This window comes from Cuculus canorus, chromosome 7 (assembly GCF_017976375.1).
Source record: "Cuculus canorus isolate bCucCan1 chromosome 7, bCucCan1.pri, whole genome shotgun sequence".
NCBI lineage: Eukaryota > Metazoa > Chordata > Aves > Cuculiformes > Cuculidae > Cuculus > Cuculus canorus.
The window spans coordinates 13,586,292-13,611,839 of NC_071407.1; the positions used below are offsets into that span (position 1 = coordinate 13,586,292).

At 50.1% G+C, this 25,548-nt stretch overlaps 2 protein-coding genes across 4 annotated transcripts in view; both read right to left on the minus strand.

Annotated features, from left to right (window-relative positions):
* Nucleotides 1-15,059, minus strand: part of WBP1L (WW domain binding protein 1 like) — a 59,793-nt gene extending 44,734 nt beyond the window's left edge. The window contains exon 1 of the mRNA XM_054071612.1: nt 14,904-15,059. Within this exon, the coding sequence (XP_053927587.1) occupies nt 14,904-14,990 (87 nt within the window). The 5' untranslated portion in view covers nt 14,991-15,059. The remainder of the gene's footprint in view (nt 1-14,903) is intronic.
* Nucleotides 15,060-18,708: 3,649 nt separating this feature from the next.
* SFXN2 (sideroflexin 2) lies at nt 18,709-25,520 on the minus strand. 3 transcript variants are annotated; one of them, XM_009561479.2, is made up of 12 exons: nt 25,367-25,520; nt 24,390-24,562; nt 23,947-24,117; nt 22,759-22,857; nt 22,532-22,607; nt 22,370-22,455; nt 21,459-21,519; nt 21,321-21,387; nt 20,709-20,758; nt 20,350-20,399; nt 20,053-20,100; nt 18,709-19,669 (listed from the first exon to the last, which is right to left on the minus strand). In XM_009561479.2, exons 1-12 carry the CDS (start codon nt 25,481-25,483, stop codon nt 19,570-19,572), a joined length of 1,098 nt encoding a protein of 365 aa, XP_009559774.2. In that variant the 5' UTR covers nt 25,484-25,520; the 3' UTR covers nt 18,709-19,569. The 3 variants fall into 3 exon arrangements, 1 of the variants encoding a protein (XP_009559774.2); XR_008450784.1 differs by lacking the exon at nt 18,709-19,669 and having other exon boundaries at nt 20,709-21,387; XR_008450785.1 differs by lacking the exons at nt 18,709-19,669; nt 25,367-25,520 and adding an exon at nt 25,188-25,296 and having other exon boundaries at nt 20,709-21,387.
* Nucleotides 25,521-25,548: the final 28 nt, after the last annotated feature.

Below are 25,548 nucleotides of genomic sequence, written 5' to 3' on the forward strand. Positions count from 1 at the left end.
TGGCTTTGCGAAGAATAAAGGTGTCAGAGAGCACTCCAATCACCACTCCACATGCACAGAGCCCTAGCAAAAGGTTTCTGCTCTCTGACCATAGGAAATGTGGCATGGGTAGAAGCAGAGGGTACCCTGACAATCTGAGTGATGGCTCACATGCCACAAGCAGGGCAGAGGAAAGGTCTCTGCAAAGCACAGTGTTATCTTTTCCACAGTTCATAACACCATGCAAACACATATAAAAGAATGTTGTAATTGCTCAAGTGACCGTCTTTGCTAGTGTCATGTAAAGCACATGGCAGAAATGCAGAGGTCAGGATTTCTGAGGTGATTCTCCAAGGAGACATAGTTAATGATGTTGGAGAAATAAGGGAGATAAAACAGAAGGGATTACTCAAACACTAGGACAAGGAACAGGATGGCACCATAAATCCATCCAGCAAAGAAACACCAAGATAAGCATAAGGGAACAAAGAGGCTGAGTAAGGAAAGAGAACTTTAGGTGAACTATCCTAATTAGCATAGTAAAACCCACACCCCTTACTAGAGGAAGCCCCAGTCCACCAAATGCCCTTCCCCATGGAGCATGCGTGCTGAAAAAGAGGACACTGTGACTTTAAACAGAGATGAAACCTCGCAAGGACTAATAGAAATTAGGATGACGGAGTGTAGTTGAAAAATGTACTGATAATGGGCACAAGAAATGTATAAAATGTCAGCTATGTCCTAACCGAGGTGTGCTAGCTTGGTGGAATTACCACCTAGCACCCACCTCTGCGCAGATATGCAATGAACAAATATCTCAACTCTGTGTGAGGTTCAGCTTTCTGCACACAGAGTGAAAGAACCCTGACTTTTGGGACAACAATGTGACTTTCTGAAGTTCCCCGTGCTACTTGCACTGTAGCTTCTTGGACAACAGCATCGCATATTTTCCAATGACCAGACCTAACCCAAATTACAGGTTTACACAACCCACGTGAAATTCAGGTTTTGATGAATACGTTTTTTCATTTTAGGAACAAGAGCTGATTTTCTAAGTCAAGACAATCTTTCAAAAAACATCCTGTCTGCATGCAGTGTCACGATGCCTAGAGAGATCCTGAAACAACAATTACTTTAAGTAAGCTTCCCCAGCCTTCTCACTGCCAAAGAAGCTTCATTAGCAAGCACCAAGTATTCAACTGCTGATCACTTGAACAGATAAAATAAAGAGAACACAAAGACCTGCATCAGGAAAAGGAAGGCGGTGGCAGAAACAAAGGAGACAAGCAAGCAGAGAAAAGAATATCTTGAGAAAAAAAAAAAGATTGTCAGGATCCAAGCGCTGCTCCTGTGACCATTAGATACAAGCCAACTGTCCAATGACAAGAGAGGTTATTCTCCCTTTGATCATTCTCCAGTGTCAATGGAAACCCACTGGGGCTTGAAGAGATATCAAGTCTTTGAGAGATTAATATCTAACTCAGCACACAGACTACGAATGGAAGCAGAAATGAGTTTCCACTCCTCCTCACCAGGCACAGGACTATCGCTTCCATTTAATTAAGTCTGAGTGGTCAGATTTCAGTACCTTCCTCTACTTTCTCTCTACGTAGACATCAGGCTCTTCTTTCCTTTAGAAAGGCCTTCATGTCTCACTCTCATCAAAATGCAAAGCAAACAGGACAAGATAGATACTAGGTGCCACAGCTTACATGCAGTTATTCATGTCAAGCATTACAACACAGGGCTGTCCAAACGGACAGCAAGAGCAGAAAGGCTGTGTTATCCTTCATTTACCATTGACACTGCCGTGCGAGTCTTTTCTCCTTTGCAGCCTCACAGATTCCAGCAGAGCCCTGCAGAAGAGCGACCTCCCAGCACCAACCAACCATGAAGTATTACCAGGTAGTTCCCAAACTAAAGACTGTGGCGGGTTTGAGTGGAGAAGGCTGGAAATCGCTTATGTGGAGTCTCTGCAGGAAAAGCACAAAGACACTGATGTCACCCTGTAGAGTCCCTCTGGAATCGCAAAGGTGGCCAGACATGCTCATGAACCCAGAGAAACTACGCAAATATTCAGCTTCCACTAGCTGCAGCATATCCAGAACAAGTGGCAGAGCCTCTTCGCTATGCCTGAACAAAAAATCAAAAGAAAGAGAAGTTAGGGCATCTCACAACCTGCTCAGCCTCTGGAAAGATAAGAAGCAAAATGGGATTTTTTATTTTTTTTTAAGTACTTGCTTAGAAGTTCGGGGAAAAAAAAAACCTTTAGCTTTCCTTCTGTATTTAAGCAAAGACTTTTTCAGAATTTCCAGCATTGCGAAACAGAAGACAGTAGAAAACAAATCTACTTGAACTACACGTAAAAGCCACAAAAGCTTGTACAAATACATGCATGTCCCTAAAAACACATGTACCTATCAAAGCATTTTTTAAAGTTTGCTCAAACTGAGAGTCTAACCGAACTCTCTGTGCTTGCTGTTAAAAACAATTTTACTCCAAGTAATAATGAGGATGCAAACCAAGTAAGCAATAATGAACTTGGTTTTAACTGGTTTGCGAGAAACCCAGTTTGCAAATGCTGCCCTTAGCCAGCTATCAAATATACAAGTTGATACAGCCCAGAAGGCACTGTGATGAGTGACTTAAGTGGAGGCACCCTACACCCACCAGCATTCCTGCTGAATGAATGTGAAATCTGCAAGAATTTCTTTTATTTATCTTACTAAAAGCGTTTCTTGGAAGGGCTGGAAAAATTTATTTCAGATGGATTTTTCAGCTGAGAACAAAGTTGTATTTATTCTAATTATGCACTCTCCAGTGTGGCCTGCCATGCTGAGAAAGAACATTAAATTCAGCTGCGCACGAACTCATGGAAGTGACCTTTTGAATTAAAATGCTGCAGCAAGAGACTTGTGGAGCATTTTCACTAAATAATAACCCACTGTCTGTGACTTGCAGATTAGTGCTCAGACCACTGATTTCATCTGCTACTTCCACAGGCACAAGTCCACATGAGGTCAATCAGCTGGCAATAAACCATGTTTGCTGCGGACTACAATATGGAGAACTGTACTTGGGAATGTATTCATAGTCTCCAGTCCAATATAGTTTTATGAACTTTTACTAACCATCACGCAGCAGCATAACCTTGCAAGGCACTTTAAAGAGGTCGTTTCTGCGGGACACTCGCTATGTCATTTAAATAAGAGGATCAAAGGTGTTATTGACACAAACTGAGCAAGCTCTCACTTTAATGAGAGCAACAAATGCAAGGATGAACACCACCCACGCAGAAGTACCCTGTTCCCTCTTTGCAGAAGGGCATGAGGATTATCTGAAAAGCTTCTGCTGTATGGAAAGCTCAAGTACTTGGGGAGAGAGGCAGGTTAGCACTAAAAGCTAGGAAGTCAAACGTGAGGGTTTATTTCATTACCTGAATGAAAAGTGCAATGTAAAATAACAACAGATGCAAAACATATACTAGTTTGGAAATGGAGGACATCTTTTTAGTGTGCAAATATAAAATGTCCTCCTTAGACAGACACATCAGATCATCTTATTCTTTGCAGAAAGGTTAAAACAGATGTCTGAGCCTTCCCAGCAGCTGGGTTGCTGGGTAGTCAAATTCCACACTGCCAAAGAAAGCTAGGCAAACTTGTGTGCTGACATCCAAACCTCCAGGGCACTTAGGAGGCACTCACTCTGCCTGCCCAGTCCAACACCATCCCACAATGGACAGGACCTGCTGTCAACCTGCTCTAGGCTCCCCATCCCTTTCACTCTCCAATGTATACACAGCAGACTCTTGCAGTTCACAGCCATTGAAGATTTTGGTACGCAGTTCAAAGGCCTAGAAAAGAGACTACCCTGTTCTAGACATCTGAGGATTTTTCAAGCCAAAATGCAGCTATTAAAACAGTTTGTGCTGCCAGTTTGGGTTCTGCACTCCCTTTTCAGATTTTATGTTTGCATTTCAGCAAGCTCACTCTCATCTCACAGTTCTGCTCACTGAACCTGCTGGTGTAGTCCCAGGTCTGCATCCTGTGGCCTCCAAAGGGAAATACCATGCAAGAAATTCAGCTTCTTGACTTCACTACAGAAACAATTAACTGACAGTCATGGAGAAGGAAGAGAACTAAACGCAGCACATGCAGTTTGAGGTACACGAAAGCTTGATCCTCATGTGTCTCCACATGTTGATTATTTACAGCAATGCTTTCCAGATAAATAGAAGAACAGTCCCCAATAAAGTACAGAAGAAGCCAAGAACAATAAAACTGCATCTCAACTATTAGGTAAAGTTTGACCACAGTACTTGAGGGCATTGAAAACCTTTGGACTGAAACCTTGTAGAAGAAAACCAGGAGTCTCTTGGTTAACAATTAATAATTTAGACCTGAAGACTCTACCCAGACTTCCAGCTGAAGAGGTAAACTACACTGTCTTTATATACCTGGTACCACACATCTCCCCTTCTTTTGATACAAAACACCCATGTTTCATACACAGTACATTTGCCATTTTAATGTCCCCATTTTAGATGAGTAATTTCACATTTCTTTCTTAATATCATGATGCCAGCCCAGCCCAGAACTGAAGAGTTCTTGCAAAAAGTCCCTATGTGTCAATGGAAGGACTCAGGAGCACTCACTGACTTTAAAAAAAACAATTTTTAAAATAATATTTTTTAATTTGCTCTCAAAAATACCCTACCAATAACTAAACCCAAGAAAATTCCTTTGAAAACTATTTTATTCGTCATTTTCCTTAATCTTTCGGGTTAAATAAACCATCAAGACACTGTCCACTGTAGAATATAAAAGATGCCTCCTGCCAGGATGGGGAAGGAGCAGACAAACACAGAAACAGTGAAACACCTGTACATGAGCAAGTTATTTGTCTGAACCATATAAGCAGTATTTTTAAAGCCTTTTTCTTTAAAGACTTTAGTTCAAAGCATGAACAAGTTTTATCTTGCACCCTTTCCTAAAAGAAAGGAAAGTGTCTTCAGAAGAACTGCTGGCAGGCAGTGCCTGTGCAATAGAAGAGCTGGGGATAAAAAGAGCTCTCATAGCAAGGATACAAATTTCATTTAAGTCTCTGTCCCAGCTTGTAAAACACCACTAGACCCTAAAGTTTCCAGATTCGTAAAATTAACCTTTTCTTTATTAACAGTGTGGTACGAGCAATGCACCCAGCCTTCAGATTGCTTTCATGCAAGGCACACAGTTTCACAGACACAAAGACACCCTCCCTTTGCCTGGTTCCAGAAGATCAGGACATGAGTGGCACAGCACTGAGCCAAGGCACTGTGAACATCTTGCCTGGTGCTGTTTTCCTCCCCTGCAGATCTCCACACTTTCAAGGTAAAGCCAAAATGTCCACTGCTTACATACATAAATTTAGTCCTATTTTATTAGGACATACTGAATATATTTAACGCTTGGACGCGTGTCTATAATCTTCAATAGTAAGATTACAGCAAGAAGAGTTTGGGTTACACACTGCCAGATGACACGATACAGAACACAAACCACCAGTGCCACTCCTTCATTTCCCCAAAGTTTATCTGTTCTGTTAAAGCTTGTGAAAAAAAGGAGATTTGTCTGGGCATTGTCCACAAGAGGAATTCAGCAAGCCCTTCATATCAGCCTGAAGTTACATGCCAGCAAAGGCAAAGCAAGGACACAACAGATGTGTCTCGTCGCTTTATAATATAAAGTTTTCTTTGCACAAAGCTTCTCAATAAATACACAGCATGCTGAAAATAAAGGAGGACCACTTCTCCATCTAGTCTATCGAGAGAAAGCAGACTATAGGTTTCAAAATGGAAAACAACACTATGGAGAGCAAAATTACTCCAGACTTCCTGAATTCATCTTTTAATACCAGGATAATCCTTGGACTTTGCAGTCAAGGGTCAGACCTAAGAGCACAAAACAGGTCTGAGAAGAAAACTCCTGACTCCTGTTTCTACAGCCTAACTGCTCTCTGGTGGTTTACTGTGATCATGTACTCTGGGAACTGCAGAGATACAAGAATAGAGCAGAAAAGGAACAGAACTCAGTAAAACAACAAGTCACAAACATGAGAATGATATTTAATAATTAAGAGATTGATATTTAATAATCAAGTATGAGCGATGCAAAAATTTCCTATTAAGATGGGTAGGAAAAAGGAAAAATGAGACAAAGAGAAAACAATACAGCTAGGGAAAGGAGAGCAAAATAAACTGAAGTCTTATTTTTGACACTGCAATTTAAGACAGGCCTTGTTGGGAGTCAAAGTGCTAAGTGTCAGTGAATAGAGACAATCAGATATGATAGACTCAGCAAGCCTGCTTTATCGAAGTTTGAGATCACAGGAGACTGGAGGGTCAAATGCAAGCTGTTTGTGAAGTCTGCTTCTTCTAAAAGGATAGAAGTCAAAACAACAAGGTAATTTGAAGAAAATGCAAAATGTGCAACCCTCCTCCTCTTCAGCATTCACTGTGAAAAGCAGTCTGCAACTGAACAAATGAGACCAGCAGTAAGGAAAGGAGGAATTTGTCACACAAGAGACCCAAACACGACTCACGACCTTTGCATGTATCCAGGTAGATGCATTAAATGCTTTCCAAGCACAGAGGTCTTCAGATCACACGCCTTGGGTAATTTTCCTAATACAATTACAACTGATCCACAGGATGGGATGAAGTCAGCCCAGTACCATGGCCTTGGAAGATACGCTGCCTTCATAAAAGGTTTTGTCCGGTCTTTTCAATACCCCTGCACAATGCCCACCACCACTCCTTCATCTACCTCCCAGCACAGACTGATCCCAGCCAGTTTAACCTTTTCATTCCATACCAGTCACTCCCAATTCTTGTTTAGCTCAGCCAGAGAGCTCTAAAAGGTGCTTTTGCAGCAGGTTGCTAGCCACGTGGGACCCATTTTCTGCCCACAACCAGTGGGATAGCTGTCACAGGGAATATATTATGCAGTGGAACAGCCTGATCTTCTGGAAGCAGAAGACATGCAGCTCCTATGGTTTCCTGTTGGCCATCGTCCACCAACTGAGATTGAAGGAGCATCTCATGTAGAGAAAGAGGTTTTAAACAAAAAAGAGACAAAACAAAACATGTAACTACTCATACAGTATTAACAAATAAAATGCTTATTACAAAGAGTCAGGAATACGGAGCTTGGCAAGGGTGACAATTTCTGCATATTTTGCACTTTTCTTCTGTATTGAGCTTCTGGTGTAGCTGCCACAGTTACACTGTTGTTTGACTGACAGCATGATCCCATACTGTCTTGATTATAAGCTTCGGTTCCATAATAACTAACTAGCTAAAAACTAACTAACTAACTACATACATACATACATAAATAAATAAATGCCTCTTGTGGACTACATTACTTGACCTGCTGGTCATTTCTATGTACCAGGACACAAGAGAAAAAGTGAATCAGTTCCGCTCACTAAAAAGCCTCTGCAGCGTCTGCTGGCATGCCATCAACATTCAAGTTTCCTCCCTGCTTCCAACAGGCAATGCTCAACACCTTTTACACACGGAAAGCTCGAGATGGCTGCTGAGATTCTTGACAAAACACACTGTTCATAACTGTTTCTACAGCTTATCAGCCTTTTCCCCTTCACATGGCTGTTCAGCCAGGGGCAGACAAGAAAGAAAAATAAAGGTAGTTCTGTAACCAATGGAGCTCAGTAAAGCTGACCTCCCATCAATTTGTTCCACAAGACTGACTGACATTGCAGACTAGCAAACTGTGAGCTCTGAGTGAAGCTATTCCAAAAGCTAGGCCATAGATCAAGTCCGTCAATCACGGACTACTGTGGCTTCTCACTCAGTGATGCTTTCCTGGGTTTTTTTGTTTGAGTTTTTTTAAGGCCCCCCTGTGCCTCTGTTTTCAGGATTTTTGTTGAAATCTTATGCATCTTTGAGGCCTCTTCCTATCAAATTTGATTCAAGCTGGCCAATGGCTTAAAAATTAATTAATGGGGAGACAGACACTGATAACTGCATAAAGCTCATCTCCTTCTGTGAACGATCTTTGCATTAACAAAATCTGTTTTCTTGCTAATGTCAGTCCCTATCCCACTCCAGGACTTTCGGCAAATCAGTGACAAGCTGACAAGCTTCCTCAGCCTCAGGTAGAGCCAAGATACAGTTAGCTTTTGCTTTTGTCATGATCCTTCCCAGATCTAAAAAAAAAAAATTAAAAAAAAAATGCCCATGGACCGCTGCTTTTGAGTTGCCTCTGAAACTTCTATCACTGCCTTGCACACACCAGAAATGAAATAAAATCACATCACCACTTGAAGTAACAAATTTCCACCTCATAGCAATGCAGAACATTAGAGAGAAAGAAGAAGGGAAAATCCTTTACTGATAGCAGATCTTTCCTTTCTTGATGCAAACTCTTTCCTCTGCTAGTCCTAAGGATCACACTTAGGATCCTGAGGTCTTGAACTGCCATGATAAAGGAAAGGTACTCCTTCTCCCTTTTTCCCTAAACCCAGCTTGTCAGTACTGGCAGCTGCTTACCAAACCCGCTTACACTGTGGCAACCCATTATCAGCAAGAGGCCCACAGTACGGTAAATGGCAAAAGCTTTGTCCCCTGATGCTTTTCTTCTATACTCCAGCGGTCACTTGCCAGCAGGCCAGAAGTGCACTGTGAGTGGTTGGATTTGTTTTAAGATATGCTGGTGTAAAAGTGTCTGGAAAGAAAGAAGAGCCAGGAAACTGCAACTAAATTTCCTACATGACCCACTTCTTGTATTTTTCTTTTCTCTTGCCGGTTTGGACAGGCCTCAGGTAGTGCCAGGTGAATGGATACTGGCTCAGTGCAAGAAGCCTGCAAACCAGCAGCACCACAAGCTGCCTTCAGACAAAATAAAGCCTCTCCGTTTTATCTGCAGGTTGTTCAGGGCACAGCACACCAGGAAGCACAGGCCATATTGGCATTAAATGGTTTGGTCTGCTGCATTGGTCTGCCTTACTTTGTATCCAGCAAGCCCCCTCAAGCAAAGCTGCTTCGTTACAGCTTCACAAGCCACTGCAGAGACTATAGTGGTTATCTGAAAATAATACTGGGAGCAGTGATCCCCCTGATAACCACATCACTAAAGGAGAATCAAGTTCCTTTGTGTCTAAGCAGATAAACACCAGGTCTCTGCAGCACTTTGAGCCTTCCTTTGCAGTCAAATCTGTGAAATTACAGAAAAGCATCATTTGTGACTACCACACCAACACACTTCATGTCACAGGCAAGGTATGGGCATGCAATTCCTGCTTGGCAAGCCTGTTGTCTGCAACCAGCTATTTCAGGCATGTTTGTTATGCACTGGTCACAGACTCAGCCACCCAGACAATTGACTGTCAGAGCTCCGCTGCCACAGCATCCAGGCATTGGCATCTAAAAATCCATCTCCTTAGCTGTGGGTTTTCTAACCACACGAGACAGCAGTGGGATGGAGAGACCTGACTTCCCCATCAGCATCTCTCCATGAAGTCATCCTATAGTACTGTCCCACATTCCATACTTGCTTTCTTCCTACACAGAAGCACAGACCAAAACCTGGTGTAATCAAGTTGTCCTGCAACATGCCGTGAGCATCTCTGTCCTGATATGACTAATGGCCCTGACAAGATTGTCACTGTCTCTGCCTCAGAGACTGCTTTTGAGATGTCTCTGACATGCCAAATCCTTTCCGAGACGCTGCAAAAACAGCAGCGCAACCCTGGCAGAAGCAGCTCGCCCAGACATCCTGGGTTCATGAACCCTCTGAAACAAAAGCAAGAAGACAGAAGCATGTACAGCCATTAAGTCACCAGTTAAATGGCCAGTCAGCTGGCCAGTAATAAACTGAAACAGATTCTTATGCAGCTAACCGGAAAGGGCAAATTCTTACCTTGTACCCTGTAAAACAGGGCAGTTCAGATCGGAGGAAAATCCCCAAACCCAGTACCAAAACCGCACAGTCAAGAGACAAAACAAAAGGCCACGCATAGCTTGGTGCTCTACTAAAACTGCAGGACATGCCTGACAAGATGTTTGCACAGGCACAGCCTCAACCAAAGAGCACAGCACAGACAACAATGGGTGGAGAAGCAGGCCAGATCACCAGCCCATTGCTAGCTTTTTGCCACAAGCTAGTATCTGTTCAATCCTGCCAGTCCTCCCAATATTACTTACAGGGAAAAAAGGGCAAAAAGAAAAGGCAGATGGTTTGCATTTACTAAATATAAAGCCCATTACCTCAAAGAATGTCCATGCATTTTGAGACTACAAAGAAACACAGACTGTTACCTATGCTGATGCCTTTCTAACACCACAGAAAGACAAACGTGAGCTTCAACACAATGCTGGGTTAACACAGGCTGACTGAGCTCTACAAAAGAGCATAGTCCCCAACACTGGCAGCAGCAAAGCCCCTGCTGAAGATGCTTAGGGGAGCAGCACTTCTAGGAATCAAAGCAAGAGGTCAATGGATGTTTTAGCCAGGGTTGAGTAACTGCTGTTGAAATGTGGCCAAACATTGAGCGCATTCATCGTTGTCTCACTAGAGGGGCCGATAGTGGAATCGTCACTTTGGGCAGGATCCCTGCTGCCCAGCAGCACCGGCACTCAGCAGAGCCACCACTCGGGGACAGGCGGTGCGGGATGCTGCAGCTACCCAGATGAGGCTGACCTGGCCTGACCCTGCCTGGCTCGAGAGGCTGGAAAAACCTCCAGCCATATCGAAACAACTCTGGCAGATGAAACTTTCCAAGTTCCCCTGCAGCAGAGCACAAGTCCACCAAAGCTGCCCATGTTTTGTTATATTTTTGTTAATTAATATTGGGAGGGTGTGAGGGAAATTCTCAGAACAGCGATGACATATCCCAGTCACGAAGCTGCTTTGACTATCCTGACGAGTACTGCCACCCTCCTCCCCAGGATACATCGGACGCTTTCAGACCAGGCTTTCCATCTGCTGCACAGCTGCAGAGATGCAAGGAGAAATTCTTACAGCGTTATGTGTAATTGTCAGGGCAACTCACAAACAAAGAAATTTTAATCAGTGGGAAAGTGTGCTATACAGATGAGACATCGGAGTTCACAGTGGTATAATCCTCACAGTACGAACAGTCCTTAATCCAATCTGCACAGTTATTTAGAGGTTCCTGTTCTGAGCAAGTACACGACGTACTTTGATCTCTGCTGCCTCCTGCCAAAACTGTGGAAATTAGCAAGCCAAAACCCAAGAGTCACAGACAAAGATATGGCAAACAGAATATATCTTACAGTTACTGAAGCAGCTCTCCTCCTGAAGGACTCCAATGCATTTCAGGAGACGTAGAAGTGTAATTGCAACTAACTACCTTTACCTTAATCAAAAAAGTTGTCTTAAATTTGCAGATGAAGAGATGAGCCTCTCTTACATGAGGATAATTGAAACTTTGCTGTTCAGTTCACAAACAACCAAGTGATGCTCTTAAAGGGCCGAAATGCTGCCAAACAGTTGGAGGAAAAGTGGTAACTCCATATTGGTGCAATCAGAGCTGTGGTCGCAGCTAGAGCACAGCCTTGGACAGCAGCTCTGTGTTACAGGGGTGTTAGCCACAGCAAATGTCATGCCGAGTTCTTCCTGAAAGCAAGGATCGGTCCTTTTTGTCACATACAATGAATCACCCCTCAAGCCACAGTACTTCATGCAAACTCTAATTTGGGACAAAATCAGTCTGTAAGACAGCATGCTTCTGTCAAATTTTGGCTCAAAATCATCTTAGTAGAGAAAGACAGATTCCACAGACTTGTCACATAGTTAACATTCACTTAAATCTCTTGTTTCTAAAGAAAACAACAGTTCAGAAAACTATGTGATAATTAAGCTGCAGGCACGGGAAGCAGACAGTTAAGATGACCAAATAACCTTTATTCTGCCCTGTAGAGACGAACTACAACAACAAAAAAATTATTAATGTTCCAAGCTTTTCATTACAAATTTGATCAAGTTCATTTTACAATACATTAATTTCTTATTTCCTCACTTCCTTCTCCCTTAAACCAAGGGGAGCGCCCAGCTAAGGTATGCAGTTAAGGCTAAACATCTACAGTCACAACTGAACATGGCTGGATTTCTTCCTCCTGTGATGTTTATCCTGATTTTATTACATAATTGCAATATTTCTGTCCTAATCTGTTAAACGCTTCATCTCCAATGAGCACAGTTTTGTGCCCCAATTACAAGTGAAACTGCAATGAATAATCATGGAGACAGTTGAACAACTTGGACTCAGGATGGTGATGAACTGATCATCTTCATTCTCCTCCATCCACCACTCCAAAAAAAAAGTCTTAGTTAAAAGGTTTTTGAAGATCCTAGGCAGCCTGGAGTTATTTTAACCTGAAAAATCAGACCTTCCTGCAGAGTACAACATGTTCTCGGCAATGTTTGTTCAGTGCGGCTAGGCAGTACAGCTCCACCTCCTGAATTATTTAGAGGACACATTTCCTGCAGCACCTCCCAGCCTTAGACCACCAGGTCTGCAGGACAGTTTTTACAGGCGAGGAGGCATGGACCCTGAACAACAAGCTCTCCCTTACACCAGAAGCAAGCAGGGCATGGGAAATATCTGCAAGGCAGATGGAAGTAGGCAGCACTCAGAAGAGGCAGCAAGAGCAGAAACAATCTGGAGAGGACAAGAGGCAAATGCTGTCAAGAGTTTAGCCAGAAACACAGGAACCCTTGGTATGGAGATCTTTCAAGCCCAGCATTGCACCACTGCAGCTCTTCTCTACAAGCCCGCCAGCTCTGAGGACATCAGGCTCTAAGGCAACACCAAAGCAGACAAAGTTTTCTTACATACTCATTTTTAAGATCCTACATTATCACTGTCATTTTTTGAGTGAGCAGCCGCCAATCTCTAGTATGCAGTGAGATAATACCACCCTTTTGACAAGGCAGAGTCTACATTTAAGATCTAAAATAAACCACTGGAGTTTTATATAGACAAACTATGAAAAGAAAATGAGTAAAAGATGCATCCGCGTAAGTGCTTTAGAGAAAACACAGGCCGCCAAAGCTCTTCTCCCCCACTGTCATACATGGTACCACTCAAGACTTATCCTTTCAGGATTATTTCTGGCACACTGACTGGAGACGATACCCACAAGTCATGTATGCAACTACTCCACAAGCAATCTAGTTGTATGATCACTTCCACGCCCTCCTCCTTCTTCCTTTCTTCCTTTTCTACTTCCTACTCCTTTGTTCTACCAGCTCCTGGGCTGAAGAATAAGCTGTACAGGCAGGAAGCAACTTTTGCAGTCTTCAAAGCAGGTTGGTATTTTTATCAGCACGTATAGGGTTGAAGACTTTCACAGCTTTTGCACGGATAATCCTGCCACTTTACCACTAACTGCAACTGGAATTCTGCAACAACCAGAGAGCAAAACGGATCTGAGGCGTGCTTATATACGCTTAGTTTATGTACCTCAGATCGCAGATGAAACCAAGCAAGCACTAGGACTTCCACCTGTTAAAGGCAGTTGAGACAATATAGAAAACGCACGGTTCGACACAATCCTGCATCTGGCTCCCTAGGGCAGCAACAACCAAACATCAGCCTCAGTGCAGCTATGGGAGATCTGGGATGGCAGTACTAACAGGGAATTACACAGATTTTAAAGTAGATCCAGCACTCCCAGCACCCCACCCTGAAAAGAATAAAATTCAAAAAGGGGGATACCATTTGCAGTCACAGGCAAGCTCCTCACTTGCTCCTCCTGCACAAGTATTGGGAAGTGTTACCATGGACCCATTCCGGAAGGGACACTCCCCATTTGCACCTCTGTGACCTACAGTCACAGATTGGCATCTCACTAGCTCAGACCTTTGAGAAACAAGAACTACAATTTGTACTTTACAAATAAATAATACACCACATCAAATCATCATATTTGATCTATGTTTTACAGACGGTGAAAAAGACTCTTTGACTCCACAAACAATAAGATCCAGGTTGTGCACAGGCTGCTTGGCCTAGTACAGTCCTCTCCAAGTGACGCTGAGCATACAGATGAAGGTGGGAAAGGTTTACAGACATCTACGCTAGAGGACCTGTGAACATCACTGGAGATCTGAACAGCAAATTGCAGCATAGACAAAAAACAGAGTAAAGAGATGAAGAAGAGAGAACCAACTTAACTAAAACCCTTTCCAGGCATGAAGAAGGTAGTACGCGGGTCACAGCCTACAAAGACAAGGCCTGGTCCTCCTCATCCCAACTGGACATACCTCCTCTTCCTTCTCTGTGTGCAAAGGCTTGCACAGAACCTCCCCACAATTCCTGCCACGGCAAGACTGGATCACCTGGCCTGTGTGGCACCATGCAAGTCCCATCTCCACGCTGACCCAGGTCCTATGACCAGCTGCCCCAGGGCCACCCTTCAGCTCATCCAAAATCTCCGCCAGCCCTGTCCCTGTCACCACATCCAAAGACACACGCCTCCATCGCAGGCCCCGGACAGCTCATACCTTCTGCCCTCGCTGTAGGCATCCTCCCCATCATCGCCCAACAACACCCTTCTCCCATGCCCTGCAGCCCCCATGCCATATGGACACCTCCAAGAGGCACTGCTACCCGTACCTGGACCCGTGCAGCACCTGGATCCACCTGGATCCGTGCAGCACTTGAATTTCTGCAGCACATGGATCCACCCGGTTCCGTGCAGCACCTGGGTCCGTGAAGCGCCTGGACCTACCTGGATCCCTGCAGCACCTGAATCCCTGCAGCACCTAGAGCCACATGGATCCGTGCGGCACCTGGACCCACATGGATCCGTGCGGCACCTCAATTCCTGCAGCGCCCGGACCCGCCCGGACCCCTCCAGCCCGCAGAACGCTGCCGCCCGGCCGCGCCGCCCCTACCTGCGCGGGCTCCAGGCTGGCGGGCAGCCCCTCGGGCAGCGCCTGGAGCAGCAGCAGGGCCATGGCGGCGCGGAGCCTCCTCGCCATGCCCCCCACCCCCCGCTCCCCGCCGGCCCGGCCCGGCCCGACTGCGGCCCGGGACGGGAGCCGAGGGCGCCCCGCCGGCCCCGCCCCGCCGCTCGCCATTGGGCGCGCTCCATTGGCTGCGGACGCCGTCGCTCGGCGCGGGGGCGGGGCCGGGGGAGCGGCCATCTTGAGTGGGGCAGGCGGGCGGGGGGAGCGCCATGTTGTGAGTGGCGGAACCGGCCGCAGACCGGCTGCCCGCGGCCGGGGGCACCGCAGGGAGTGGGGGGGGGGAGTCTCTTCTGGCCTCGCTGACACCCCAGCCAGGCGGTCATCGCCGCTGGTCACGGTCGGTCACCACGATCCCCGCTCGGTCACCGTGATCGTCGCTCAGTCACCATCATCCCCGCTCAGTGACCATGATCCCCACTTGGTCACTGTGATCCTCACTCAGCCACAGTGATCCCCGCTTGATCGCTGTGATCACGCTTGACCACTGTGATCCCCATGCAGCCACCATGATCCCCATTTGGCCACCGCAATCCCCACTCATTGACTGTGATCTCCCCTCTGTCACGGTGATTCCCACTCTGTCACTGCGATCCCCACTTGGTCACTGTGATGCTGACTTGATTGCCATGATCCCCACTCAGTGACCATGATCCCCACTTGGTCATCATGATCTCTCCTTGGCCACTGTGATCCCCCCTCGGTTACCATGATCGCCACTCAGTGACTGTGATCCCCATTCAGTCACCATGATCCCCATTCAGTCATTGTGATCTCCCCTTGGTCACTGTGATCCCCTCTCAGTTACCATGATCCCCACTCAATCACCATGATGCCCACTCAGCCACCGTGATCTCACCTTGGTCACCGTGATCCCCACTCTGTCATTGCAATCCCTACCCAGCCTTAGCCCTGATGCACCTGCAGAGCCCCAGACCCACGGAGCCTGCCCAGATCTGGGGCACCCCAAGCCCTTGACCTGGAAAGGGTGCTGAAGCAGCAGCTGTGCATGGGGCTGGGCTTGAGGCACCTGCCGCGGAGAAGAGGATCCCAGCACATCCCCATGCTGCCGCCCCTTGCCGGAGAAGTGGGGGCACCGGCACTTGGGGTTAATTCACAGCACGAGGGAGGTGGCTCATGTTTCTGGGGCTTTCTACACACTGCTCCCAGTGTGCCAGGCAGCTGCCATGCCAGGCTGGCGTGATGAGGTTTATCAGGCGCTGAGATAACAGAAAGTCGACTGAGCAGCTTATCTCCTACCCTGGCATTTTCCAGTTAGGGCAGTACTTCGGGCACACCTAGAGCAGCTCTCTTGCCTGCCGCTGGCGTAGGCCGGCATGTGTTAACCCATTGCATGTGCACCCTGCTTGCTCCTCTTTCCACAGGCAGCCAATTCACCAAGTTCACGAGCCTTTGGGTGAGGAGCAGTGAGCTCAGCCTGCCTGCTGGGGCTGCTGGTGGCCCAGAGGTGATCCCCAGCCTCCTGTGCCTCCACAGCCTCTCCTCAAGCACTGGTGCAGCCCAACATGATGTCTTTGGTCTGGTTATCATTTGAAGAGAGGTTGCAAACATGATGGAGCACTGACATTCAAACTGAACATTTATTAAAGGACCTTTATTCCTGTTCCCAGCTAGCCCTGAAATTGGAGGCAAAGCAGAGAGAAGGAGGCGAGTGCACCGGAGCAGGGACAAGCCCAGATCAGGTGTGACTCATCACTGGAGAGCAATTAACACTTGCAGCTCTTCCTAAACAGGGATGAGTCCAGCTCTGACCCCTGGCAATGAGGTTTCTTTCCTATTGCAGCAATGGGAAATGGAGGCAGGGCTGGCTGGAACCACCCTTGGCAGCACAGGGATTTGCTGGCCACAGCCTGGCTGTGACCCCTCTGCTGCTGAGTGAGACTGAGTCAGGCAGGGGAGTTATTGTGGTTTTGCGGAGTGCAGACGGGCACTGGCTGCAGTGACTATCTACCAACAGTGGAGCGAAGCAAGCTGTTGAGATTGCTTGAATCCTACAGGGGAGATTCCAGCTACAACCTGGAAACCTAGAAACCCCGCTGAGCTGAATTGTCAGCTGGCGTAAATCTATGTCAATCTCAAGAAGGGATCCACTGCTATGAGCCTGGGGGGAGGTCTGGCTTCAGGATGGTGCCAGTCGACTTGCCAATCCTCTAAGCCCAAAGAAGTCCTCTGAAAAGGAGAAAAAAGCTGCACCACCTCCTGCTCCCTAGAGCAGGGGGAGAGCTGGGGCAAGATGGCAATAGCTCTTTAGAGGGTCCCCCTGCTCCTCCACCCCTCTGGCATGGATGAGGACAGGAAAAAAGGAGTGACGAAATTGCTGAGGCTTTCCCACTGTAGCCCCAATCTTGACTTCAAGTGGTTGCTGCCCTGGCATCACTGGCTGCACCCCCTGCCTGGCTGGGACCCATGCATTGCAAACCCGGAAGGGTCAACAGCAAAAGCGTGGCTGCAATGCAGAGGGGAAGAGCAGGCTTAGGGTGCTGTAGCACATTGTTTTGCAAGCATTGCCGTGTTCCCAAGAATGTCCGAGGCACCTTGGACACAAACAGAGCCCAGGCTGCTACAGATACCTTTCTGAAAGTGCTCAAAGCTGTTCTGGGTGTAGTGCAAGAGCAGCTTGAGTTAAGGTGGTTAAGAAAAGCAAAGAGCAGATATGTCATGTTGTGGCTTCTTCCTACTCCCAACAGGTGTGACATCTGTTTCGTTTCATGTGCTTATCTATTCCTTTATTTGTACATTAAGAAGAGATCTAATGATGCCCAGGAAACAGATACACACTTGAACATGTTTTCCTACTTTCCACTGACCTATTAATTATTTCAGAGCTCTCCTGCAGCTTTCTAGCTGTAGCTACATGTGGTTGGAGACATTATTCTCTGCTTGTTGCAGCTTGGACAGAAGTGAACCTGCTGTGGATACAGCGTGGCCCTTCAAGAAATACATTTTGAGTTTGGTTGCTCTCTCTGTAGGACTGGAGTAGTTAATGCCAGGAAGCCCTTTGGCTGTAGACCCCTCATCTCCGCTCGAGCATATGGCTAATGTGGGGAGGCTGCTGCCGTCAGGGAGCATATCCGTGGCTGGAGGGATGACTGTGGGCCATCCACTGGGCCATGGGGCCTCTCCAAGCAGCCACATCACGTGGATGGTTAGAAACACACTTGTCCCACTGAGGGATGTTCACCAGTAAGCAGAGTCTGGACACTGCTGGTTCCGAGCAGGGACTTTAGTCCAGGACTTGGGCCGGGTACTGCAGCTCCTTCCTCCTCTGAAGACAGGCTGCAGCAAACTCAGGCTGCTCTTTTTTTGAAGTGGGACAGGCCCCACAGAAGACACAGGTTAGCATTGTGCAAACCTGCCAGGTCCAGACAAGCAGCACCCATGGGTGTAGGAAGGGTGACCCATCATCATCATCCCAGTCCCAATGGGACAAGAGTCACCATGAGTACAGCACTGTCCCCTCCTTTTGTTACTTGCCTCAGGACTGTTTGGAGCCTCTTGGGGAAGCCTGCATGGGATGTCCAAGGCTTTCAGAGCTCATGCCAGCCCCTGTAGAGCCTCACAGCTCTTTCTCCCCCTCCTGGACCCTGTGCTGACCCTCACCCCAGTACTTGGTCAGTCAGAGCCCACGCCTTTCCCTTTCCAGGCAGCTGATCCACATACCAGCCCTGCCCAGTGAACGAGACACCCTGAGATCAGGCAAAAGCAGCCCCCACAGCTGTTTTTCAAAAATCACCACACTTTATTTTTCAACCCTCCTCTTTGTCATTCGCTGTGCTGCTACTCAGAGCCCGAGTTAATTCGTCAACAGCTTTGTGACTCCTGTGTCTCCTTCCCTCTGTCCAAGGGGGCCCAGAATACAGTGTCTCCCAAAGCTGCAGGTCCTTGATCCTACCATGGGATCATGAGATGCAGGGTGAGCATGACAGCTGGCTCTTGTGCTCAGAGGAATGGGTAGACTGCAAAAATTAGAGCTTAAAAAAAAAACCCAAACTATTTGCCTCCTAGATTGTGGCATTCACAAAGTGAACAAAACTTCAACCTGAGAGCAAGGAAGGCATGGTCCAAGCATTGGTCCCTGGAGTTTGGTGTGCTCCCTGTGCAGAGGGGACAGGTCCCTTCCCACCTGCCAAGGCATGATGCAGCTCTTGGTAAGAGGCACTGTGGTGTTTTAAGGCAGTAATATGATTTGGTTCCTGGTACAATGACAGGACACTTGCTTTCAGAGGTAGGACTGTGGTCTGAGCCCAGAGGGAGAGAGACTGATGCCTCATGGGGGCATCATTGAGAGCAGCCCTGTGGAGAAGGAAGCACAAGCATCACCCAGGACAAAAGGTATGTGGGGAGGAAGGGACACAGCCATCAGCAGATGGGAGGAGGCTCAGGAGAAGCCGAAGTACCACAAGCTGGGCAAGCAGAGCCACATCCTGCCTCTCCAGGGAAAGAACGCAGCAGAGATGGTGCTGAGCTGGAAGGCAGACCTGGCTAGGCAGTGCCCATGAGCTCTGCTCAAAGGACACAGGGCTGGTGGTGGCAGAGGCCAGAAGGGTGCGATGACTTCTGAAACAGTCTCTGTTCACAGTCCCTTGTTAAAGTAGACATACGGCACTTTGTCCCCGTGCTTGGCCACGATGCTGTCGCGCAGCTCCGGCTCGAGGTCAGCCAACGCAAGGGAGCTGTGGAGAGAGGGAGTAGACACTGAGACCTGTGACCCTCCTTCCTGACCACAGGTCAGACCACCCTCCCTTCCCATTGCCAATGGAGGTCCCCTCCAATGCCTGGCATCTTGCAGGGTCATGCCAAGACCCACCACCCACCCCTGCATCTGCTGCACGCAGTGCTTGGGGTCTGCCCATGGGGCTTGGAGGTCCCATTTCTCCCAGCACAGAGCTCACAGACACTCTCCTGCTGCCTGGGCATCAGTGTGTAGAGGCAGACGCTGCCTCAGGCTGAAGGGTGGGTGCCCATCGGACTTCTCTTGGGATGGGCAGAGAAGAACTAAGGGAGGAAAAAGGCTCTCAAGGTCCTGCAGAGGATGGGGAAACAGCGAGACAGATACCATCTCTGTGGGAACAGCGCACAGGCTGCTGGCACCATGAACACGAGGCTGTAGGACAAAGAAGAGTATTAGTGTTGGGGATTGCAGCCCATTCACCCCCTGGCTACAGGGATCTCAGCCCAAGAGGTGCTTGCTCACACCTGACAGCTACCAATAACTGGGGAAAGCCCAGGCTGAAAGGCAAGCACCTTTGCAGTTCCCTGCTCAGAAAGACAGCTTTTTTCTGGGGTGATTTCAAGCACCTCTTGGAGTTCACACTACAGGGACCCGTGGGCTTTCAAACAGTGAAATACTTACAAGCCCCCACACAGCAGCACCTGCAGAGGCCCGTGGAGAACTCGGATCCGCTGCAAGGGAAGAGCCAGGAGTGAGTCCCCAGCCTCACCACAAGCCCCACTCATGAGGTGAGGAGACTTCTCCCCTCAAAATGGCTGAATACCCAACAGCTCCAGGGTGCCAATGACCCCTGCCACCTTCCCACAGCCTCTCCATGTCACCCGAGAGACCTTTGGTGTACCAGTGACTCGAATAGGAGGCAAAGCAAGCTGGGCTCTGCAAACCCCCCATCTCATCCCCAGCATCTTGGCAGCTGGGGAGTGGAGATGGGGCACTGCAGGACCCACAAGGAAACCATGGCAGAGGAAACAAGGGCTCACCTGCATAAAGGGGAATTTCTCCAGCTGCTCCATGATGATAGGCAAAATAACTAGGTGCAGAAAGAAGAGGTCAGGGTGCCTCCACAAGCGAGCCCGCAGGGCTGCCCCAGCAGGACACTGCTCCAGAGGCTATGGCAGCAGCTGGTTGGGCTGCAGGCTCCTGAGTATTTGCTCATGACAGGGATCTGGCATGGGACCCCCACTCCTCCATCGTCCAGGCAGCACATTCTGTATTCCTCATGCTCCCATCCCTCCTGACAGGCTTGTGTCATGGTGAGGGTTTCACGAGGGCAAGATTCTGAGGGGCTGAGGGGTGAGGAGTCATGGCCAGAGTGCAGGAGGTGTCCTTGTGGGGCCCAACTGCCACGGGGGAACCCCACATCTCCCATGGGCTATGGGTTGGGATTGGGAGGGCTGGGAGCTCGGCGGACTCTGAGGGGAATGGCGGGATGGGGAGATGAGCTCCATCAGTGAGATGAGACCGAATGTCACCTGGAATGCAGAGCCACATTCCTTCTTCTTTCCAGGGGACAACTGAGGTCGGGGAGGGTAAGATGGCAAGTCCTGGGGGAGCTCCTTCTCTGGCCCCCCACCCTTGCACCCCATACTTACTCATGCCTGGTGCCGCCATGGTGATCCTGGAGACCACAACCTGCGCGATGCCCTTCACCGCTGCCCTCTGCAAGTCAAGAGCAGTGAGTGAGCCCCACTGCACCACACCCCGACCTGGACACCCAACCCGAGACTCACCCTGGAGTGGCCGAGCTCATTGTTGTCCTGGTCTGTCACTGTCACCCCATTGATGATCTCCCTGAAGGGGACAGGCAGCTGTGAGCAGTGGCTGGTATGGCCAAGGAGTCATAAGGAGGACATAGCAATGGGGTGAAGTGGTGTCAAGGGGTCTCCCATGTTGTGCTGGCACAGCAGCCCTGGCTGCCTGCAGCCCTGCTCCCGGGCACACGGCTCCACCCTGGGATGCCACAGTCCCCAATCCAGCTGATGCTGCCACCTTCAGGGCATAACTGCCAACAGGGTCTGGCCATGACAGAGACAGACACCTGCCTGGTACCTGCAGCCAAGCCAGAGAACAGTCCCTGGCACAGCACCCCACCTCCCCAGGCTGTGACCCATGGAGGACCCCAAGCAGCAGACACAGGTCTCCACATGAGCCTTTTCTATGGAGTCCCAGCACCAGGACATTGTGGACATCAAGTCCAAGTTGGATAGGCTTTGAGCAGCCTCGTCTAGTGGAAGGTGCCCCTGCCCATGGCAGGGGAGTTGGAACTGGATGGTCTTTGAGGACCCTTCCAATATAAACCATTCTACAACTTCCTGACTGGGACTCTCCCATGACCACATGCAGAAGACCTTTTAGTTTGAGGGATCCTGCAGCCCAGACCCCAGAATGGCTATCCACAGCCCCAGATCCCTCTCCTGCTCTGGGTAGAGGCTGAGCCACCCTATCTGCCACCTCCCACCAGAGACCCAGAACCACAAATGTGTGGACCTCACATCACCTCCCTCCTGTCCTCCCACCCCCTCCAGCTTTCAGGATGGGAAACAGCGGCAGGGCAACAGGGAGCCCAAAAGCCTGGCTGCCACTGGCTCACCTTCAGAAGGAGCCAGTTCCATTGAGCACCCCGGCTGCGTGTGGCACTTACTGTTGCCGCATCATGGGGATATTGACACAGTTGGCAGCAGCCACGGCTGCAAAGGGGACCCATCGGGCCAGCAGTGGAGGGGCTCTCTGCGGGAGATGGGCTGGTGTTGGCACAGGAGGGCAGGATGCAGGCACCTGCCCACCTGTCCCTGTCCCAGTGTACCTTGGTGTAGAGGTTGAGTCCCACCGCAGTGGCCAGGGCTGTACCAGTGGCTGTGATGTAAGCCACCCCAATTTGCCTAGACAGTGATTTGCAAAGAAAAGAGAGAAAAGAAACACCAACTCATTGATCTTATTCTTTTGGTGCCCAAGACGGGGCTCAGGGATTATTTATGGGGCACTGGGGGGTCCCGACACAGAGGGTCCCCATCCCACGTGGGGCATACTTACCTCAATGAGATGGGGGAGGCTGCGTTGCGGTTGGTGTAGTTGACAATGGCATTGAAGGATTGGTTCACCCACTGCCAGAAAACCACGGCAGGGACTGTCCTGTTGAGGGAACAGATCAGGAGAGCACCCAAGGGCCATTAGTGATGCTTGGACTGTGCCTGTGGCCAGGCTTGGCATGGGGACAGCCAAGATGCCCTTGATACCCTTGTCCTGGTGTCCCCAATGGGAAAATGAGGCACTGCAGCAAAGCCACAAGCCAGTGGCAGAGCTAGGAAATGACCGAGGAGTTCTGGCTGCCATGGGGTGTTGGGGAGCACAGGAGGGGGCCCAGCCCTGCAGGGCCCTTAGCCAAGGGTGGGAGACCCGGGTCTTGGTAGGGCGGCAGCCATCCTGCTGGGCTGAGATAAGCCTCTATCAACAGGAGAAGCAAGGAGGGGGTGCCCGGGGACAAAAGTGGCTCTGGGGTTGGCCACAGTGCCTGGGCTCCTGCTGGTGTCTTGGAGACACTGAGGTAGGGCAGGACAGGACATAGGGAGAAGTAGGTCTGAGCAAACTTTAGGATGCAGGAGGGCAGAGATGGGCTGGAAAAAGGGTGACCTATCAGCACTGGGAGATATCCCCCACCCAGGCTGGACCCCACCAGCAACAGGCAGACCAATCCAGCAAACAGACATGGAATGGGATAGGGATCTACGGGGAAAGGCACTGCCTGTCCCACACATGCTCTGCGCTGAGGATAGGATTGTTCACCTCACAGCAGCCATTTCAGGGAGCTGTCAGTGTGGGCTGGGGATGCTGGAGCAGCCTGCCCTGGGGGCACATTTGGTCTCCGGTTTTGGGGGCTGTTATGGTTTACAGAGCAGGAGCAGCAGCCAAGCAGTACTTGGCCACATTAACCATTACAGGGGCTTTGGGAAGAGATGAGCTGAGAGCTCAGGGTGAAGGAAGACTGTTGCCAGCCATGCTGGGGGCAAGGAGGATCTGTAATTCTGCCACAGCCTGGGCACTAGGGACAGGGCATGGGGACGTGGGGCTTGCCCATGGGACAGAGGCAGGCGCAGCAGCCATGGGCATGCCTTCAGCCAGCCCAAGAGGAGACAGCCTCGGTGCATCCCAGCCATCGGGAACCCCTTGAGGGGATGGGGTTGTCAGGGCTGCGTCCCCACCCTGGAATCCCCAGGAACTCACCGGTAGAACTGGAGCATGCAGCCGGTGAGGGCCATGCCCCCCGGCACCTGGAAGGACATCCTCCCAATGAGGTTCATCTTCTCGCCGCTGTCGGGGTGGAAGGCTGAGTCGTACAGCTTCTTGGCGTAGAGCAGCTGTTCCTCGCTGCTTCCCGGTGGCACCAGCCCAGCCCTGCAAGCCCAGAGACCTCAGCGGGAGCTGCACAGACCTGCGGGATCCTGGCACCACCGGGGCATGGAGCCCCAGGCAACAAACATGAAAGGGAAACTTGTCCCAGCTTGAGACTCCTGGGAGAAGCCTGGGAAACTCCCCACACACTACCTCTGACGGCTGATAGGTCCCAGTGCGCCTGCTGAGGAATGACTGCCTCCATCCCCCTGCAGCCTCGCAGGGTGATCGGTCACAACTGCAGGCATGGGTGGGCACCCACCCTGGCCCCTCACCTGCAGCTTTCCACCAGGGTCTTGGCCTGGTCGAGCTCCCTCTCTGGTACCAGCACAGTCCGTGGGTCGGTGATGTTAAGAAAATGCTTGAGGCGCCCCACGAAGATGCTTTGGTCCCAGCGTGGGGCGTCGATGTCGAAGCTGAGGGGGACAGTGGCCATCTCGGTGTGGGTCTGGGCAAGGAGAGAACAGTTTGGGATGATCCTGCCTTGTCTCTCGGCTGCAGGAGTGGTTAACTGGCTAAGAGCCCTGGCAGGTTTATATTTAACGGGAAAGTTGGACTTTCAGCAGCCCCAAGCCTAGGAGCCTCCTGCACCCCTGCTGCCATCTGAATGCCGCAGTGAAGCCTCCCCTTTGCAAGCCCTTGTGGGGTCTCCTGACTTGCACTGCCCCTCCAGCACCTGGACCCCTCCTTGGGGTGAGCCTGTGCCGCACAGCACCGCGGGGCCCAGCTCCCCCAGGGCTGCGCAGCACGACCCGGCCAGTGCTCCTCACTGGGCACCTCTGCACCCGGCTCCTGCGCACACATGTGTGCCACCGCATCCCTGCACTGCGTGTCCCTCCTGCACTGCACTGCACCCCTGCCTTCGCTGCGGGACCCCCTGCACTGCGCTGCACCCCTGCCTTCGCTGCGGGACCCCCGGCATTGCACTGCACCCCTGCCTTCGCTGCGGGACCCCCGGCACTGCGCTGCACCCCTGCCTGTGCTGTAAGATCCCCCCCACAGCACTGCACCCCTGCCTGCGCTGCGGGACCCCCAAGTGCTGCCTGCGGCCGCTGCGAGCTACACAGCCCCACCGGTGACTGCAGGCTCTGTGGCACCGCACTGCAGCATCCAACGGTACGGCACGGTGCTGCATGGCACGGCATGGCACTGCACGGCATGGCACGACATGGCACTGCAGGCACTGCAAGCACAGCCCCGCCCCCTCAGCCCGGCACACCTCGCCCCGCCTCGCGGCCCCACGTGTCCCTACCTGCAGTCCCCAGGCCCCTCGAGCCCGGTCTCCCGCGCACGTGGCCCCCACCCGCCCGCGGGCTCCGACGCGTGGCCGCCCTCCGCCAATCACGGGCACCCAAGCAGCCGCGCCCATTCCGCCCCCCAGGGCAGGGCGGCTCCCGGTGCGCAAGCGCCGGATCCGGGAAGGGGGGAGGGGTG

Bases quoted from the DNA above. Each gene is read 5' to 3' on its own strand.
- SFXN2 (XM_009561479.2), bottom strand. From the start codon at position 25,483: ATGGGCGCGGCTGCTTGGGTGCCCGTGATTGGCGGAGGGCGGCCACGC. The intron at 24,563-25,366 runs GTAGGGACACGT...CTCCTTGCCCAG, and splicing joins GAGGGGCCTGGGGACTGCAG to ACCCACACCGAGATGGCCAC. The intron at 19,670-20,052 runs GTATCTGTCTCG...CTCTCTCCACAG, and splicing joins GCGCTGTTCCCACAGAGATG to CTCCCTTGCGTTGGCTGACC.